The following is a 21,289-nucleotide window of genomic DNA, read 5'->3' as shown; positions in this document are numbered from 1 at the left end:
TTACACCTGTGTTTCAAACAAATGTTTCCTTATACTTAAATTGTTTTATCAAACTTATGCCTTCAAATTGTTTTATAGATTGACATCAAGTCGATCTTTTCTGAAAATAATATTTATGTTCGAATGTTTTACAAAACTTATTTATGCTTTTATATTAAATTACATGCATCTATATGTATAGTTATATGATAAATATTTAAAAGACTTAGGAAGGCTATTCACCCTATTTCCTTTTCGCACTTGAGATGTGGTCTGGTGGGATATCGGGTACTCGTCCGAAAGTCATTTAAATATTAGTTATATATCATGTGTACATATATAGTCATAAAAGGTCCTTCCAGTTCCTCCCATGCCCTTGGGTAGCAAGGGTATACATCCATGTCCATACGTACCACTTAGATTACTAGTAAGCTACCATATGGGTAGCTTAGGAAGAAACTAGAACTATTACTAGAACACGATATCATAAAATGAGTCAGTTCATTCATGAGTCAATACTTACTAGAATATTGCAGCACATTACATATACAACTATACTAGAATGATTACATTACAATACTTGCTAGATAGAGAAAGAACACACATTACAGCTAGCACACGTAGAACAGTTCCGTACATTACCCTTACATTAATACGTTAACAATTGTGATCCACTGTATCGGAGCATGCCTTAAATGTCATGGCCCGAGTTGTAGCTAGAATTCTCTTGGAGGGAGAGCGTGAGTTTGCGTATAGATCTATACTGGATTGACTATCCTACACCTTGCTGCTAGCTACAGCCGGACCTGCAGGTCTGCGGGTGCCAAACGTCATTCCGTTATTACGACCATTCATATGTCGTTGTTACCAGTCGATAGTATGGTGCAATTAATCACATGATGCCTTAATATAAATCCGGTTTAATGTAGTTAGTACAACAATAGTTCTTATAGCGCTACGTTTTAGTACTACATTAGTTTTCCCTGTACATATATTTAGTGATCTTTTCACTTAAACTATAAATATAAAAACTATATCTTATAAATGATAGTTAATCTTGGGAAAATTACACACTTTTACGAGAAACGAACATTGAGAACAGTTAGGTCTTGGTAGAAGACGCACTTTATATAATAGTAGGAATCATAGGGATTTCTAGTGTTTTATCAAACGTTTACAGTTGTTTTACAAACATTTTCATACTTATAGTTCATATACATCTTCAATACTTATAATTCAATTACTTACAAGTCATTACATACAAATTAAGACACTAAATACTTATGATCTCACCAGCTTCAAAGCTGATACTCGCTTTCAAAATTACTTGTATCCTTAGGTCATCATAGACAGGTACCGATGCAAGGAGAAAGAAAGATGGAGCTTGTTCAAGACTCATCTTTCATTTTGATTTATGATTTAGTGTTTATCAAAATTTGACAGAACATATTTGTATAATAATTATTTTATTAATGAAATGGATGATGTTGTTGCTTGTTTACTACTTTACATTGTTGTTGATATTATACATGACGTCCTCCGCCCCAGAACGTTTCCGCCGTTCTTGGTTTTGGGGTGTGACAAAACTTGTCATTAAAATATACTATTAATGCAATGGATGATGTTGTTGCTTGTTTACTACTTTGCATTGCTGTGATACTATACATGACGTCCTCCGCCCTAGAACGTTTCCACTGTTCTCGGTTTTGGGGTGTGACAGCACCTTTCTCATTTTTTTGAGTAGATCTCCTGATTTTTGGAGTCTAGGGCTTTTTCCATCTAATATGAGGACCTTGAGTGTTTTGAGTTCACATAGAGGTTTAAACTTCAGATCTAGACCATGTGAGGTCCCTAGAGTCCAAAAGTCCCTGCTTTATTCAGCCATAATAATGCTCTTGAGTGAAAACCCTTATGAAAGTATGTTTTTGGCATTTCTAGCCCTAAGTTTCATGCATGAACGTAAAGCTTGTGACTTTACGTGATAAATGAGCCTTAATAGTGTAGATCTAGAGTATGGAAATGTTTTATGCCTTGAAATCTTCTGAAAGAGAAGAGAGTCTGAATGGACTCGCCGAGTTGAGGAGCCGACTTGACGAGTCGGTTAGGGTTTGTCCCAATAAACCGGCTATGCTCTAACTCGGTGAGTTAGGGGTTAACTCGACGAGCTGGACCTTCACGAAGACTTCTGAGGGACGACTGGACTCGACAAGTCACATGAGTGCACTCGGCGAGTCAGGTCAAACTTGGATTGTTGACTCGAGTTTGACTACTGTTGACTTTAGGGTTGGCCAACATGAGTAATGGGGATCATGGAGGGGTAAAATGGTCTTTTACCCATTCCATGGATTTGAGAGAAAGAGAGAACAACCTTAGTGTAATTGAGTACGAATACAGTATTAATTAGAGATGGTTATCCTATGTTTTAGGCGGAGGCTAGTTCGATATTTCCGAGGACAAGACCTGTAATTACTAGCTTACAAGGTGAGTCTTTTCACTATACTTACCATGAGTGGTATCTTTGTGTGACCGAGATGTTTTATGTGCTTACCTGTGTACCCTACTATTCTGCATTATGTCTTTGTGATTTATGTTGAATATTATTATTATGAGCTTATTGAGCTGGGACCAGAGGGTCACACTGAGACATATTGATCGGAGGGTCTTATTGAGTTATAGCCTAGAGTGGCTAATGTGCTATGTATGGTATTTTGGGGAACTCACTAAGCTTCATGCTTACAGTGTTATGTGTTATGTATTTTAGGTAATTCTTAGGATCGCGGTAAGGCGCCGACATGATTGTACATACACCAACGTTTGAGTTATGATTTGAGAGGATCCTGGATTTGATATATATACAGTTTTGGATATGTGTTTGATGATTTGATATATGTGCACTTTTGGAATTTTTGGAAATGAGATAAATGTGTTTTAAATTTGAAAATTTTGGTTTGAAAATTTACGTCGTTACAAAAACCGTAAGCACAAAGCTTAGTGAGTTCCCTAAAATAGCACATACCATACATATCAACATATAATGGGCCCCCGCTCGGTATCGAACCCCGCCCAGCATCGAGCCCTGCCCGACCTCGGGCCCCGCTCGACCTCGGGCCTCGCTTGGCATCGAGCCCCGATTGGATTACAGATATGTTGTGACATCCCCCAATTTCTCGGCTGGAAAAGACCGATTTAGTTTATGCTTTTATAATAAAATCAGAGTAATCTTCCAAAAGATGTTGTGGAATTTGTCCCCAAAACAAAATATGATAAAAAGTTTATCAAAACATTTCTTAAAGAAATGTATTTTCATTATATAACAAAACTTCGGGATGTCATGTTCTGATACAGACCAAAAGCATAAACAGTACATTATAAGCCTTACAGCAATTATTTATAACTACTGGCCTATAATCCGAAATCCCTCATCACCATCCAACTATGCTCTGGGTCGACTACTTGTAATATAAAAAGTTGAGTGGGTCAGGCTTGGGAGCCTGGTGAGCATATAGGGTTTTCAACCCACAAATAATAAATTTATTAATTTCATCAACAAAAATAAATTTATTAATTTCATCACCCAACAATAAATTTATCAATCCAAAATAAATTTATTAATTTTATCAACCAGCAATAACCCTGATTACCCATTCCCGTTATCCTCACTTTACGTCCCTATACACCTATACAAGGGACCTAGTCTAGGATTTATCATCGGGATGGACTTTACTACCAAGGGGATTCCTCAGTCAGATATGTATGTAAGGCAACCATGAGGGGGATAGAGTACGCCGATGAACATGTCGTTCACAAACACTTACAGGTTGCGAGCTTGCTAGCGTTCCACTAGACTGTCTAGAAAAGTCTGTGGTCATCATCTATACTCCGCTAGATGACTAGATCAACAACAACATAGAGGCCTCTCATCATTTTATCGCACATCAACTTATTTCATCTACCCATGTTATACCCAACATATTTGTAGATAATATATATATATATATATATATATATATATATATATATATATATATATATATATATATATATATATATATTAAATCATTTTAAACATGTATAAAACATTCATTCAACATTCAACTCAAATAAACAAACAACATATATACACATAGCACGTATTTTATATAAAATACTTCATATTTATGTATAAGATGAAAGTGACTATACACTCACTTTATTTAACTATAATCGGGTAGCACTTTGTCTATTAAAACGATATTCTTTGATGAAACCAGGATGTTTTCTTTAAAACCGGGCTTCACTTGGACAGAGTTTCGGCTCGATACTTTTTGTTCTCAGGATCTTCGGGCTCTCCGGGACTTGCTTACGATACTAGGATAATATTCTAGGCTTGGGGGTAATTTTTGTAACAAGAAGGAAAGTATAGGGATGAGAGAAGAAAAATAGTAACATCAATTCAGCAGCCTTCGATCACTATTTATAGGGGTTGATAACTCGAGTTACGATGGGCGTAACTTTAGAGTACGTGGGCGTACTCCCTCTTCAAGCATTACGTTGGGCGTACATTGAGTATGTTGGGCGTACTAAGTGGATCAGCTCGGACTCATTGGAGATACGTACACGTGGCGTTCATGCAGAGGAGTAAGGGAGGTGACGGACTACGTACACGTACACGGTACGCTGGGCGTACTCCGGTACGCTTGGCATACTCCCGATTTCCAAACTTCAAAAATTCGCAACTTCTGCATACGAGCTCCGTTTTTGATGTTCTTTATATCCACGCGTAGGTGAGACTATGATCTACAACTTTCATTTAGATTTCTTCGGCTAATTTTGATATTATTTTTAAAACTATACTTTTAACAGGCCGGGACATGAAAAGTCCGTTAAAAATTCATAACTTCTTCATCCGACGTCCGTTTTCGTCTGTCTTTTTACCGTTAAAGTACAACCGACAAGATCTTCGATTCTCGTTTAGATTGTTTCAGCTAAAAATCATTCGATCTAAAATTCGAGTTTCGGGCTGTATACTGCTAAGTTGAAACTTAGAAAAATCATAACTTTCTCATACGAAGTCAGATTTGGGCGTTATTTTTATGCATGCTCTCGGTTTAATGAACACTATGACTTTGGTTTAGATCGCTAAGGCTAAAAAGCACTTTATCGTAAATTCACTTTTTACGTCACACAGCGTTGTGCCGGTTTTGTTGCGAAACTTCAATAGGTCATAACTTTTCGTTATAACTTGGATTTTGGTATTCTTTATATCTACAGAATCCTTGTTTCGACCAATACAACTTTATCCTTAGATATCGGGTTTATTTAATATTTATTTGCGATGCTCATTGTAACACCCTGTTTATTTATTTAATAAATAAATAAATTAATGAACGAATAGTAGCCCTAAAATAAATAATTATATAGCAAGGTGTTGGTTTTGAGGAGTTAATTAACAATCTTAGAAGTCAGGGATTAAAAGTGTAAGCTCTGGACCCCGTTTATAAATATTTATGAAGTTAGGGGCCCCGTGGTAATTAATTAGGATTTAATTTAAAAAGGAAAAGAGGTGGAGGGGCTGAATATGTCATAATTAAGATATTAGGGGTTGTTTGGTAATTTATGGGTCGAATTTGAAAGGAATTTATGAGATCAGGGGCTAATGGGTAAATATTAGATTTAAAGTGAAGAAGATATTGTGGGGAGGGACTAAAAATGGTGAATGACTGAAAGTTTCAAGAATACGGGACTTATACCCGATGAGTCTTCCTTCCTTCTCATTTTAATGGAACAGGACCCCTAACCCTAATTGATGCTCAGCCGCCACCGCAAGAAACTACCCCCTAGCCGCCATTGTCGGTGTCGGGTCCGACCGCCGCCTCCTTGACGTTGAAGCTGGAGTCTACCGCACCCAAGATCGCCGACAAAGCTGCTGCCAGCGACGAAGAGCAGCTCAAGAATGCAAGCAGCGGGCTGTCGCTGCCCTCCTCTGGTGAAACTAGCTATGTTTGCCAATGTGCATGTCGTGTGTGTGGATACGAAGTTTTCGGTAATGATTGTAACCACCCATCTACTCCTTTCTCTTCGTTCTTTCTGTGATTTGTAGTAGTTTATGTCGACAGGGGCTGCTGGTGGTTTTAGATCACCGTTTTTGGTGTTTCTGATCGACACCTGCCATAGTAGTGGTTAGGTTGGGAGTAATTCGGTGTCCAGCTCTTGTTTACGAGTGCGTGTGTATGTTTGCTCGGCTGGGGACAAAGAAAAACCACCACCACCACCACTGTGAAGTGGTGGCTATCGTTATAACCGCTACTGCTACTGCCGTTTTGGTGTTGCTGACACCGCCTTGAGCCACCAGGTGGGTGGCTGGAGTGTTGGATGCAATCTGAAGTTTATGTGCGTGTGTTTTTTCTAGTTGGAATACCAAGAATAGCCATCACCACCACCATGAGGTGGTGGCTGCCGCCATAAGCCACCATGTGTGTGTGTTGATGTAGTTAGTGTGTGTGTTTATTCTTGGTTAAGGCATTGTAAATTGTAATTAGCTAAAGTATAATGAAAAGAAACCCAAACCACCACCGTAGGGTGGTGGCTGCCGCCACTGGCCGCCCTGTCGGGTGGCGGTGTGCTTGCCTCGTTGAGTTTGATTCGTTTAGGGTGCTTGAAATCCTAATGGGCCCAATGAGGCTTAATGGACATAAAAGCCCAAGCATGTGATCAATGGGCTTAAGGAAACCCTAATGGGTCTAATGGACCCTAATTGACCCAAAGAGACCCTAATGGGCCCAATAAGGCCTAAAGTGACCTAAAAGCCCAACCAATGGACTAATGGGCTAGTATTGGGTTGGAAAACCCTAAGGGCATAAAACCTTAATTGTGGGAATTGTTTGGAACACACACGAGAATTATTTAATAACTTGAAATATTAAATAATAATAATTGGCAGAAATTAATCTAAGCAATATTGGACTTAATGGATTTAGTCCTTAGTGGATTAAGTCCTTAATGGGTTAAGTAGGAAACTTAATCCTAATCGGCATTTTATGTGAAACCCTTACTTCACTTGGGTTTATTGTTGTGCCTTTCTATTAGGCCTTTATGATTGGATTATTAATGGGCCATCCAAAAATAATCATATGGACTAAAATAATGAATGGGCCTAGGGTAAGGCCGATGTAAGGGGTTTGGGCCCAATTTGGAAAATTAGGCCATAGATGGGCCATAGTTTGGGCCTTAATGATTATATGATGTTGGGCCTTAGAATAAGACCATGTATAGGCTTGGGCCAAATTTGGAAAATTGGGCCATATTTTGGGCTTTGGTTTCCTAGTTGACTTTGGGCCTATGGATTGGGCCTTGGGCTTGCATAAAGCGAAGTTTGGGGTAATGTAGTAATTATCCAAAGTATGTACTCATGGTTATGTAGTGGAATTCAATTATTAATTGGGTGTTATTTTGGTGTTGACAGTTCGAGAATATGTCATCCAGCAGTTGGGGTTGAGTCTATGGGACTTCAGCAGTGTGGGATTCTGTCTACGGGACTTCAGCAGTGTGAGGTGAGTCTCCTCACTGTGTGCATGGGTCTACGGCCACAATGTCGGCCCATTTATTTTATGTATGGTAGGAAGACCTGGGGGTTAGCCTTAGGCAATATGTATGAAAGACCAGGAGGTGGCTCCTGGCGCACTGTATGCTATTATGTATGAAAGACTAGGAGGTGCTCCTGGCACACTATATGCTGATTAGCTAAGTAAAGTAGTATGTATGCTAGTTGCCTTTGTGATGCTTGCATGGAAGACCAGGAGGTGGCTTTTGGCACTTGTCTGTGAGCCCGAGGGGGTGGCCCCTGGCTTGGCAAGAAAGACCACGTGGCGGCCCGTGGCATAATGGCAAGACTATGTTTGGAACATAACATCTTTACTGATTATGATATATGTATGGCTCATGGTTATGTATGACAGTATGCGAGTATGTGTTTATATGCTAGACAGTATAAGGTTGAAAGAGACTGAAGGGGTAGGCCAGCACCCAAATATGCTAGGCAGTATGGTGATATGTATGGTATGTGGTTTTTGGGGAACTCACTAAGCTTCGTTCTTATGGTTTTTAGTTTTGGTTTTAGGTACTTCGTTTTCAAAAGAAAGGAGCCGGCTCGATCGCAGCGCATCACACTATGGTTTTACGCACATGAGATCTTTGAGATTACACTCTGATATTGTTTTATGATAACATGTTTTGAATGTTTCTGCTTTGGTTTTTGACATGAGATATTATTATGGATGTTTTATTACTTACAGTTTTATAATAACCTATTTAAAAATGAAATTTTTGGTCTTGAATTTTGAGATGTTACACTTATTTTTATCCTTAATTCATTAATCATAATAATTAAGCAAATAAGCACATAATTCACATAATGTTCACATAATTCCTCTTTATTATTTCAAAATGTGTTACAACGGTTGACCTAGACTATTACACCATCATTAATGCTTTAATCCAGAAACACGGGAGTTACATATGTCATTTATTAGGCCCCGCCCGATACACATAACAAACATATAAACATATAACATATGATCATACTAACACATGTTATAACCACAACCAATATCATATAATACAGTCATTGGGCCTCGCCCGGCATCGAGCCTCGCTTGATATACATATCAGCACATAACACATGCAAGAGTCACGCACACATCTAGCATCATGTCATAAACAATCATGGGCCGGTATTGGTGCCTTCGACCTGCTAAGTACAGTGAGGAAACTCACCTTAGTCCGTTGATAGCCAAATAACTGCTCAAGTCGTTGAACCGGATAACCTCGCGTCAACTATTAATAAATAAAATCTTAATCGATAATTAACCCGGCAACCGAAAATCCAAGGCCCACTCCATAAGCCAACTTCTTAAAAGGTAAAAGACCATTTTACTCTTTTCTTACTTGTTCCATAACCAATGTCCAACCCAAAAGCACAAAAGCCCAAAATGGCAACCCACAGCCCAAATCAAAAGCAACCAAAAGCCCATTATGGCCAATAACCCAATTAGGCCCCAAAACTATCATGGATCTACTTCCAAGAAAACCCTAAGTCCATCAATGGCCTAATGTCAGAAGTCCAATGGCCCAATAAGCCCAAACCTTAAAAAGGCCCAAAATGACATACTAGGGAGTACGCCCTGCATACCAGAATGGTACGCCCCGCGTACTCGCCATCGAAGCATAAAGTACAAGTCCTTGATGCACAAAATCAACATTACCCTGAGTGTACACTTGCGTACACCCAACATACTCCTCTAGAGACCAAAAATCCCAAATAAGCTCTTAATTTCCAATCCTGGATATGACCCCAATGAGATGTGTTAACACGTAAAGTTCGCAACTTTAGTCCTTTTCATGCTTAATGGGACTAAAACCTTAATGCGTTCCATAATAATCACCCAAACTCATGCATGCACCACAATAACCCATCAAGATGACATTTTTATGAACAAAGGACCTCCCAAAGGAGAAGATCCAATATTTTAATCTCTTGGAGTAGCTCATACTCACAAGGATGACTCTAAGGACCAAAAGAACCCCAAAATACTCCTTAAACTAGATCTAACACATAGAGTCATTAAGATAGAAACTTTATACCTCCAAAATGTAGATCAAGATGCAATAAGCCTGGATCCAAAAGCTTCAGGCAATCCCACAGTTCTCCAAGAAGTTTCCTCTTCTTCTATGAACATTAAAAAGCATGAAATAGCACCAAAAGCTCAAAAACCACTCAAATGGGGACTAGGGTTTCTTTCTAGGGTTTGTATAGGATGGAGACTGAAGATAATAGGGTTTGGTGGTGAGTTAAGGAGCTTAAATAGGGTCCAAGACCCTAAATTAAGGTTTGTGTTTGACTGGAGTACGCCCATCGTACTTCGAAGAACAACCACAATGCATCTCTTAGTACGCCCAATGTGCATCAATGTATGCCCTACGTACTAGTCTTAGAACTAGTACGCCCCGCGTACTTGGTTTCACCCTAAAACCACCGAAACTTTCGAAGGCCATAACTTTTTCGTTCTAAGTCCGTTTCCGACGATCATTATATCCACGGAAAGGTAACGAGAATCTCTACGCTTCTATCAACTCACACTTTCCTTAAAACATCCCGAACTAAAACCTAATTTCCATAAAAGCCCAAACTGACACTTTACCGATATAACCCTTGGCTCCAAAACACAAACCGAACACCTGTATCATCTAAACTACATTACCCACACCCGAATGGGACTAAATATCTATTTCCCCAAAGGCCCTAAGCCTGATGATAACTGATATTCAAGCCACAACCCCGATTTAAGAAACGATACGGAATAGGGTGTTACAACTCTCCCCACTTAAATTAGATTTTGTCCTCGAAATCACTCCTCACCACCTTCTTGGAAACAACCGTTCCGAACAAAACCTTTTAGTGTTGGACAATCACTATTCCTATAATTGTCGATCCAACCCATTACTTTTATAATTCCAAAGTCCCATATCTTGACTGACCTCCACACAGGTGGAACCAATTCAAAACAAAAACACAATAGTCTTGTTTTATCATAACCGAAACATCCTTTTGACCTTGAACCCTTCAACTGATTCCCTTGGCATACAGATTCCTTAATCAATAACTTGTTGAGGTAAAGATCTTACATAATTACATTATCAAATCCTAATGCGAGTCTCAACCAAAGGCCAACTCGGTACATAACTCATAACCTGAGATCCAAGGACTTATACTTGTATTCCATCCGAAATCTTCTGATTCACGGCAACCATTCACTAATTCGAGATAAAAATTCCCAAACCACCGCTGAGACTGCTAGTCTCGCACCTGGTCCAACTACTAGGTTCCTGAGAGTCCAACTAATAAGGCTACCCTAGCCTATGCACGACACTATGCCACTCCCTAGCCACATAATCATCCTACTAAAACCATAATCCAAATCCTTTGACTCCATTGGTCTCTATCAGGTCTCACCTGTATTGCCAATCATATGGGCCTTGACCACGGGTCTCACCCAGTCTATACCAACGAAAGGGCCACGCCCACGGGTCTCACCCCATCGATAGCTACACAGGCCCAACCTCGCCTCAGACCCTAATGGTCATCCTCTCAAAATAGGGAGATATTCTCTGATAATATTGTCCGCCTTACCCTAGGCACGAGCTGATCCCCTTTCATACCATGACCACCCCACGATGGTCTACCTCAATTAGGAAAATGCTATGATCCCATCTCAGACTTACAAGAATTCCCACAACTGCCTGATATCCTGGTGAATGCTACGACCACTTTGCAGTCTTACAATACTTTCATACTATCTGCCAACCCAATGAATGCTATGACCACCCTGCAGTCTTACGAAACGTCAATCCCGCCATGGTTACTGCTCATGGTCTTACCATACCTCTACCAGATCAACCACAATCATCCTGAGTCGAATCCACATCCGACTATACCCCAATCTGGTGTTCGGGTCATGCTTCGAACCCCAAAGCCTTAATCAGACAAGACCAAACAGAGAGGCTCTTGATGGGTTTTGAGCATAACAAACAAAAACCTATGTATGCATGTAACCTTAATTCTTGGATCTATGTTTTCTCTAATTGAACATAAAACTTTTGAACATCAAATAGAAAACCCTAAAAGGTATATACTATTTTTGAAATCTATAAAAAATAGGGTTAAGAAAACATACCTTGATTGTTTTATAGCAATAACAATTGAAAACCTCGTAATCTTGAACTTCAAGAGCAAGCGTCACAAGTGTCACGCCTCTAGTAGATCACACTGAAACTAAGCAAGAGGATGAGAGAGGAGAGAGGAGGAGAAGCTCTTAGAAATTTGGTTATCCTTCTGGGAACTTCTATTGCATGATTCTTAATTTCTTCTTTAACTTCTTTAGATGTCTAGAAGGATTGAAAAACATGAAAGTGAGTCCCCTTAGAACTAGCAAATACTTCATCCTTTTTGTTCTTTTTCCTCAATACCCTTTACTTCATTCTCGTTATTCTATTTGTGCCATCTTCACCTTAAAAATGGAGCCAAAGTCTTCATGGTTCAATATTTATACATTTTCATTATCTCCATCTATAACATCAATTAAGGTTGATATGGGTTCAATCCATTCTGAATTGATCTTAATTTGATTCTTTTTCAGCTTCAAGTGAAAATCATTCATAAAAACTTCTACATCCAACAATAAGTCCTCATCGACAATGAAATCATCCTCACTTTCATCTTATTTATCTTCACTTCCATCAAAATAATCTTAAGTGTATGATTTATGGTGTATCTCATTGTCAACCTTTTCTTGTGACATTATCTGACCTCCTTTGAATATGTGGTCGAAATCTTGGGAAATTGCATAGTTGACTTGGGGTGGGATAAGTTGTCCACTAACTATTGTATTATTACTATGTATTATTACCAAGGTTAGAACTCTGATCAGATATTCACTATGGTTTAAGCATTTTTACCATATGGTGGCCTCATATTACCAGAATTTCTTGAACCTAGTCTCCTATACACTTAGGTGTACCATCGTCTTCATATTCCTTAATAACAATATTACTACCCAATGAACACGGAAACAAGTATAAACCCTTGTCCTATATAGTTCAATGTACATCTATGACAATCTATGTTTTGGGAAATAGTTTGTTAGTCATCATACATCATTTTCATTACCTAAGGCCAACAACACAACATCCAAATCACAAAGACTCATTAAAATTGAGAACTCACCTATGTCTAAAATATCAGTGTATGAATGTATTCCATTAATGTATTGCCTTCTAGGAAATCCTAAGAATTCACCATAATGTTGTATTCATAATGAAAACATCATAGGATAGTGCCAGGAGTGAGCAAAATGCCAAGAAAATAACTAAACAAGATTATGTATTTCATTGAAAAAAATATAGAGCTAATAGCTACACTAGTGTAACATCCCAAAAATTTCAAATATAATTTTCATTTTAAAATGGATCAACCAATTAAAATCATTTACTTAAAATTAATAAGTGACATTCATTTTTTTGAAACCATAATGTTATCATAGTCGAATTACAAAAACAACGGAAATAAATATCTTCGATGCATGTGTACAGTCTCATCGAGCTCTTCTTACGAACAACCTACATATTCCACCATCAAGCTTAGTAGGTTCCTTAATATACCACATATTCCACCATACATACACTGTATACAAGAAAAATTTTCGACTCTGGTGGCGATTTTCCAACTCTCCTATCCACAAGCAAACAACATGCACATCAATCATACATATCATATACTAGTACTTGGCCACTGGCTCTCAACTACCACTATGACCGGCTCACATCCATCACTACTACCGACTCTCAGCTTCCATGCAATCATCGACGTCTCGTCGGAACCACATCTATACCGAGCTAATGCTAATACTGACACTGCCTCATGAACACATAGTCATATGTAGTTGGGAGTTAGATAGACAGTCGAACACATGATCCTCCTCTAAAGCCACAACCAAATAATGAACATGAAAGAGAGCCTAGACCAAGAGTTCTCAGGCTATCCGACTTAAACTACATACAACCCTTAGGGTATCCACTCAACGATCAACCAATAGTATCATTACCCCAACCAAACATGACATCTAACAATATCATACAACCAACAAGAAAGACCCTACCAGTCGATCATACCATGACACCAGTGTCCCATACTATACATACATAACAAGGAGATATCCTAGTCAAATAGCATACATGTAGTCTATCAGTACCATTATCCTAACATACAAAGGATATACAATGTCATATGTGACATAGTGAGAAGACTCACCTGAATTGCAAACTCCAACTCTTGCCCTATATTTTGTGTGGGTGGGCCAAGGCCCAATCTTGCCCTATATTGGCTACGCCCCTACAATCAGGTCTCCTACAAACTCCAACTCCCAGATCTGCTTGTATCCAACCAATTTTCCATGGTTCCCTTCTAAAGAAAGTTGTGGGCACTCACACAATGGAACCCACCCTCCCACCGGGTCTTGAAATTGGATTCTCTCACTTTACTAATTCCAAAACAACGATTCGGACTTCGTGAAGTTTCATCAAAAGGAGAAAAAATCTCAATAATGGCTTCTAAAATGGCAGCCATCAAGAAGATGCCACATGGACAGATACAATCACACTTTTTAGTCTAGATCCGACCGTTGCTTGGGCAAGGGAGAACTGTTTGATTTAGATTTTCTCTTGTATTTCTTCATTTATCATTTGAAATTCAATCAAGTCCCATTGAATCATTATTCATTGTTCTTATCATTGAGTTTGCACTGTGTTAACTGTTTGGACACTTGTTAAAGCTAGTTCACATATGTGAGGACTTAGGCTTACACCCTGTCTTAAGAATCCATTCATCTATTGAAACTGATACCGTCACATATGTACAAGAACTGTAAATAGATTGTAAAAAAGAGACGGAGAAAAATAGATACAAGTAATAAACAGTAGAAATTAACTATAAATATTACACAGCTTAGTTAAATGATGAAAACATAATTGGATAGTAACCAAATTACAAATTGCAAAGGTTGCCGCCATGCAGCATCCACAATTCTTGGTTTGATCTCCACAACCTTACTGCTTTCTGAATTAGCCTACAATGTTCACATATAATAGAATATAAGCACATAAATAAAAATTATTGGTTTATAGTAAAAGGGTATAACTTACAAGATTGCCAATGGATAATGGATTTTGGGTACAGGTTTTTCTGGTCCAAGTGTATCTTGTTGTTACCACGAATACATTGTTAACAAGACGCCAAAAAGCAATTCCAAACAAACAAAATATGTGCTCCAGCTACACACTTGAAACTCCATATTCTCTATAAATAGCTACACCTTTGAAACTGCATATGCCTGGACTCGCTATAAATTCCATCTTTTAATTCAGTGACAAAGCGCTGCCCATCATCATTTGCCAAGATTATAATTCCGTTGTCGCTTGTGGTGACTGCCAGCAATGACCCTTATTAAATCTTAATCTAGGACTTGCCTGAAAAGTGAAAACACATAAAGTAAAATAAGACTCCAATCATTTAGCATCCACAAGTTCCTTTTACTCACTCATTTAATAACTGCCTCTTAGCCAAAAATATCATTCTTTGTTAATGAAATGTGTAACAAGCATGTGTTAGGAAGATATTTTTCATCATATACTACATAGTGACATGTGTTGGAACTAATAATGTGTTTTGGCACACTCACACATGCACACATGTATAGCATGTGCATTTATATCAAACAAGTGCAACAAACATGATTTCAAGAGTAATTTCCAAAATGGTGAAGTTTCATCATATCCATGAACATTATTGGTTAATCTTGTCATTAAATGACTATAAGAAATGTCATTAAAGAAATGCAAGTGATTCTGTGTACTCACAGGCAATCGAGCATCTGCATAGGTATGTTTCAGCACTTGGATACTATCCATGTCCCAAAACTTTATGTGAAACCCATCTCCAGCAGCTAAGAAACGATTTCTTACTGTGTCGAAGTGTATAACCCCCATAAACTTCTTTCTTAAACCAGAATATTCCCTCTTGATGGCTCCATTAATCACATTCCACTCAACCAATTGGGTTTCACTTCTTTTTCTTGTTCCACATGAGAACAGTCTGAAATAGTAGTACATAACATTAGAGTTTGAGAATTATGATACCATATTTTAAGCAACAAACACAAGTTGGGGTAAGAGATCAATAAAAAAATACCAGCCATATTTTCAAGGAAAATGGAAAAGATGATTTTGGAAGGATAACTGGAGTTGGTTATTAAACATGCATAGACATGGGGTTTAACCAACTTAATGCACAAAGATAAACAAACTAGCCACTTGTTTATATCGATACTTTTGCTTAAAACTAATGAAAAATTCTTGTCACTATTTATTCATCTCTATAGTTATTTTTAACACAACCCCCAAACTTATCCACACAAATCAAAATCCATTTCCCATAACAGGGAAACCCACCCTCCTTCCCTCAATAGCAACAATATTACCCACTCCCCAAAGTATTCAGGATTCCAATTCCTGTATACATCTTACTTCTCCATTTCGTTTTACATTCTTTAAACAGGTTTAGATTTTAATCTTATGTTTATTTGAGTATGACCTGGTTCCATCAGTGCTATATGCCATTGTTGTGCACCAATGGCCAGGGGCATCCCAATCTAGTTTTGACCTCAAAGAATGAGAGATCCATGCTTTGATTTTCCCATCAACTGCTGTTGAAAAAATAAACTACATAACAAAAAATGAGCGGAGTCAATAGCATGGGTGATCATAAGTGAATATATCATACTTCACATAATGCTTTGGGTATGTAATGTTCAAAATATTTAAAAAGTCAAAAGGATAAAGGAAGTAAAGAAGACTTGCTGGCATTTGTTCTTCATGATGAGGGCAGAGAGAATATACAGGAGCCTCATGGCCCTTAAGCACATACTGCATACGTCCATCTACAAAATCCCATACCTATTACCAAAGATGAAGGGGCTGGTTAAGAGTGACACAAAAAAATTTCTTTCTCAATGATAGTTCGTTGTACCTTAATTTTCATGTCATCGCCACATGTTACAATACACGGTTGCATGTCAGGAAGAGCAAAAGCAATATCATTTACACTTCCGACATGGGCATCTATCTGTATGTGCAAGATCAATCAAAAACTTAAGATTTGATGCTTTCATGAAGAGAAAGATAGAAGAACAAAAAGATTGAGGGTTTACTTCCAAGTGATGCCTTAACTCCCCTGATGGGTTGTATGCATATATCTGAGCAATGTGCTTGGAAAAGGAAACACCTATGACAGGGGAAACCCCGAAAAAATGATCAGAAAGTAATCTGGAGCTTTTATGAAAGAAATATAAATTTCAATAATACCAAGTATTGATCCATCTGCTCCCCATGTGCACCGTTTAACAGATACTGCTGCATCTTTTGCCAAAGCTGTCTGGACACGAAATTGATGGTGATTCATATTAGATGAATATGAAAAATATTAAAAATCATATAATAAATAATTGACACGTATCTATGAACACAAATTAAACACCAGATATGGAAAGAAGGCAAGGCTAAAGGAAGCTTACCTGAAAGGCATTGAGCAAGCAGATATATCCCAAACCTTGAAGGGTTTATGCACCATCCTTTCTTGAATTCCGACCTCCCAAATTCTTATTTCACCAACATTTGTTCCAACTGTGCTATGCATCCACTTAAGTCACGTTTTATAGAAAGGGGTATATGGGATACTTAACAAACTAGTGAGCATCTATCTAGTAGAGGGGTAATTTAGGTATTTACTTTATATAGTTTGTTACAGCATAGTGCTTGTAAGTTATAAGAGGGTAGTTGGAATGAGGGTATCATCTTTTGTGAAATTTCTGATCATTGTACCTTAGGAGAGACGCGGACTCTCGAAATTCTAGTAAGCATTAGGGTTTCCTTATGTTGTTTATGGGTATTAATCAATACAGGAAACATCGTGATTATCAGTTTTTGTTTTGAATATCATCTTGTTAGCCGGTTCATAGCAATTGGTATCAGAGCAATAGCCCTGAGAATTATGGCTCAAAGGTTGGAAACAATAGAAGGATTGAAGGAAATGTGTTCTTCCATAACAGAGATGCAACAACACTTTCGCACTCAGTTTTCCTAAATAGTTGAGAAGATAACTAAAAAGTGTACAGAGAATAAGAAGCTTCATTCTATCTTGAAAGCGTGGTTCCATTCCACTATTGCAGAGGAGGTCAGCCAAGGAAGCAGCTAAGACCACCCCCGCAGTCGCCACCGGATAGCTTTCCGATGCTTCCTGGGAAATACTGAAAATGTTGGGAGTCAAATCTGGTGCCATCAGCTACTTCGTCAGAAGTTAAGGTGTTTTATTTGAAAATATCAGTCATAGTTGTCAGCTCGAGACTTGATAAGATAAATTTTCTACTGGTTCCTCGACTCGTAAGAGTCATGATATTAAAAAAAAAAAAATTATATATAAATATATAATACACATATAAAGACATAATGTTTGTAAAATATTAATTGCACATTTACTAAAATATTACAAGTTCACTAGTTAGGGCTGTAACTCGGGGTGTCAAAATACGGTTGCCACTTTTAACTTTTGGGCAGCTTGTACAACCATGCTTGCCCGAGTTCTTGAATATAGGATGTTTGATAAATTTAACAAAGGACGGGACCCGAAAATCCAACCGGTTATAGGTCATAACAGTGATGTTGAGCCTATTGTTGTGGCCTACAAGGCCGATGATGATGGTATTAAGATGATTCGTGATGTAGTCCGCAAGTGGGAAGAATGATTATGGCGACTGCAGACCATGGTAATATTATGGACAAGATAAGAGGCCATCATTTTTATCCACCTTGAGGACAAGGTGGTTTTTCCAGAAACTAGTGAGCATCTATTTAGTGGAGCTAGGCGTATTTTAGGTAATTACTTAAATAGTTTGTTAGAGCATAGTGCTTATAAGAAGGTAGTGGGAATTAGGGGTGCAAACGAGCCAAGCTACTCGCGAGCTAATCGAGATCGGATCGTTAAAAGCTCGAATCGAAACCGATTTTAAACGAGCCCGAGCCGAGCTCGAGCTTAATATTAAGCTCGTTTATTAAACGAGCTCGAGCTCGAGTCTATGTCACTAAGCTCGATTAGGCTCGCGAGCCTAAACGAGCCTTTATATAAAATAATTTATTATTATTTTTATATATTAAAATAAAAACATATTTGGGGATTATGGATTTAGGGTATTAGTAAACCAGCTTCTTAACGAGCTCGAGCCGAGCTTAAGCTTATTTAGGCACGTCAAACAAAAAACAAGCCGAGCACGAGCCCGAGTCAAGCTTGTATAATTATTTACGAGCTCGAGCCTCGTATAACTTAAACGAGCTCGAGCCGAGCCTGACCAGGCTCGGCTCGTTTGCACCCCTAGTGGGAATGAGGCTATCATCATCTTTTCTGAAATTTCTGATCATTGCATCTTGGGAGAGAACTAGACTCTCAAAATTCTAGTAAGCATTAGGATTTTCTTGTGTTGTTTATGGGTATTAATCAATACAGGAAGCATTTTGATTATTTGTTCTTGTTTTGAATATCATCTTCTTAGTTGGTTCATAGCAATTCCAACTGCAAGGCTAATTTTGAACATGAAGCCATATGTTATTTGCTCTTTTTCTCAAATCCTTAAAGGGAGGATACAGCACATTTAATCGAATTAAGAAAGTACTAGAGACTAAAGACAAAAGATTGGGGATAAACCTAAGAGAGTAGTTTGTCGTTGAGGATGGAAGTCCATTGACATGACATTTGAACCCTGCTTGAGCAACCTAACCGCAGTTTTTGGAAGATCATTTGATGAGTATGCATTGGGAGGATAACTTGAAGCAGAAAAGAACTCCTATTAGACATATTATTAGATCATGTTAGTGTGGGAGGAAATATAACTATAGAGCAATGGAACTCAAAAAATAAGACCATGGCACCAGAAGTGTTTAATGGCTGATATGGATTGCATACCTCATCAGATGGTCCAGCTTCATATTCCAATCCAGGATCACTTGAAGGTGTCTGAGGATCCTTCAGGACTGCAGCTGCACATGTAAGAGCAAAACATTAATGTATCCATTTTATGTTATATCATGGAGCCACAAAACGTTTAATGAAAGTTGGAAGTACACCCAACCTGCAACTGGAGGCTGCACAAGGCCAGGAGGTCCAGCTGCAACAGAGGCATGTGGCATGGAAGAATTAGCAGTTGCCATCCATCCAGAAGAAGGAGAAACAATAGCCTGGATTGAATTTTCAGAAGAAAGTATGTCTTAATTAGATATATATGATTATAAGCCAACAAGAAAAAGATACACAACATGTATTGTTTATAGAATTAGTTTAAAATAAATTATCAATCTACATGTAAAACTACTATTAGTATTAAATAAATTCAATCAAGGAATTTTCTTTATATGAAACACTTTTCTACATCCAACAGATTCTTTCTTGCTTTATTTTTTCTTGAATCTAAGAAATATTCTAGTAGTGAATCCAAAGAATTTAATTGATTGATGTCATGAGAACACATTTCTACCAAAAAATTATGTTAAAAGAATCACCAAAATGAAAATATACAACTTACTTGATATCTAAGTGCAGTTTCAAGTGTACTCACGACTTCGGTTATTGACGGGCGTTCTTCACGTTCTCTGTTCGAGCATCCATACGCCAATTTTGTGAAAGCCAATAAAGAATTTGGGTTCATTTCATCCCTAATATTACAAAAAACTATTGTATCTACTTTGTTTAGTTTGTAGTATTGTCGCGCCAATTTTGTTAAAGGCTGATCACCCTTGTTGCACAACCTTCCACACAATACTTCAAACAACACAACACCTAAAGAGTATACATCGGACTCTTTTGTCAAAAGCCCGGTTTCTTTATATAGTGGGTCAACATATCCAGGCGTGCCTACAACTGAGGTGTAAACAAATGTGTAATTACTAGCAGGGGCTAATTTGGCCAGACCGAAATCTGAGATTTTTGCGTTCCAATTTTCATCTAGTAGGATGTTAGAACTTTTAATATCACGGTGTATTACTCTAAGTTCGGTGCCAGAATTATGAAGGTATGCTAGTCCACGAGCCATCTCGATGCATATCTTCAGACGTTGGGTCCAAGTTAGATCGTTGTTGTTGAGATGAAAGTCTAGACCCTTGTTAGATACGAACTCATACACAAGAATCTTCTCATCGCTTTCATCACAAAACCCTAAAAGATGGACCAAGTTTTCATGTTTGTAGAGGGAAAGCATTGTGATTTCTTTCCAAAACTCTCGGTTTCCTTGCCCAAATTCTCTGTCCAAGCGTTTGATAGCAACCATGGACTGCCCCTCCGAATGGACAATTTTTCCTTTATAGACCTTCCCAAATCCTCCTCGCCCGACATAATTACCATCAGCAAAGTTGTTGGTCGCAGATTTTATGGCTTCTAACGTTATTTTGAGGTGTTCAAATTGTCTTATATGAGACATCGTTTTGATGGTCGAAAAAAATAGGAAACAGAAAGAGCTCCAAAGATTAAAGGAGCTGATAAATTCGGCTCACAATCGCCTTAAAATAATGGCTTAAACGACGTGGCCTAGGGTTGCGTCAACAGGCTTCAAACTTTTGGGTTCATGGGATTCTAAAAAAGGAAAATGAAACAAATTACAAGAAGGGTTTAGTCGTTTCTCTTAGGCAA

The 21,289-nt window shown here is 38.1% G+C and overlaps 1 protein-coding gene across 2 annotated transcripts in view; it reads right to left on the bottom strand.

Annotated features, from left to right (window-relative positions):
• Positions 1-15,636: 15,636 nt before the first annotated feature.
• Positions 15,637-21,289, bottom strand: part of LOC111876996 (probable receptor-like protein kinase At1g30570) — a 5,785-nt gene continuing 132 nt past the window's right edge. The window contains exons 1-10 of one of the 2 annotated variants that reach the window (XM_023873548.3): positions 20,190-21,289; positions 19,740-19,845; positions 19,574-19,647; positions 19,316-19,454; positions 17,136-17,244; positions 16,927-16,996; positions 16,773-16,846; positions 16,592-16,687; positions 16,157-16,518; positions 15,637-15,658 (exon numbers count right to left, since the gene is read on the bottom strand). The exon at positions 20,190-21,289 is cut by the window's right edge and continues 131 nt beyond it. In XM_023873548.3, the coding sequence (XP_023729316.1) occupies positions 16,787-16,846; positions 16,927-16,996; positions 17,136-17,244; positions 19,316-19,454; positions 19,574-19,647; positions 19,740-19,845; positions 20,190-21,080 (1,449 nt within the window). In that variant the 5' untranslated portion in view covers positions 21,081-21,289 and the 3' untranslated portion in view covers positions 15,637-15,658; positions 16,157-16,518; positions 16,592-16,687; positions 16,773-16,786. Of the gene's footprint in view, positions 15,659-16,156; positions 16,519-16,591; positions 16,688-16,772; positions 16,847-16,926; positions 16,997-17,135; positions 19,192-19,315; positions 19,455-19,573; positions 19,648-19,739; positions 19,846-20,189 lie in introns of those variants that run through there. The other variant, XM_023873550.3, reaches the window with a different exon arrangement.

The sequence above is a fragment of the Lactuca sativa genome, chromosome 5 (assembly GCF_002870075.4).
Source record: "Lactuca sativa cultivar Salinas chromosome 5, Lsat_Salinas_v11, whole genome shotgun sequence".
Lineage (NCBI taxonomy): Eukaryota > Viridiplantae > Streptophyta > Magnoliopsida > Asterales > Asteraceae > Lactuca > Lactuca sativa.
The sequence above is the reverse complement of the archived record's forward strand: the minus strand, read 5'-3'. Positions and strand labels throughout refer to the sequence as shown.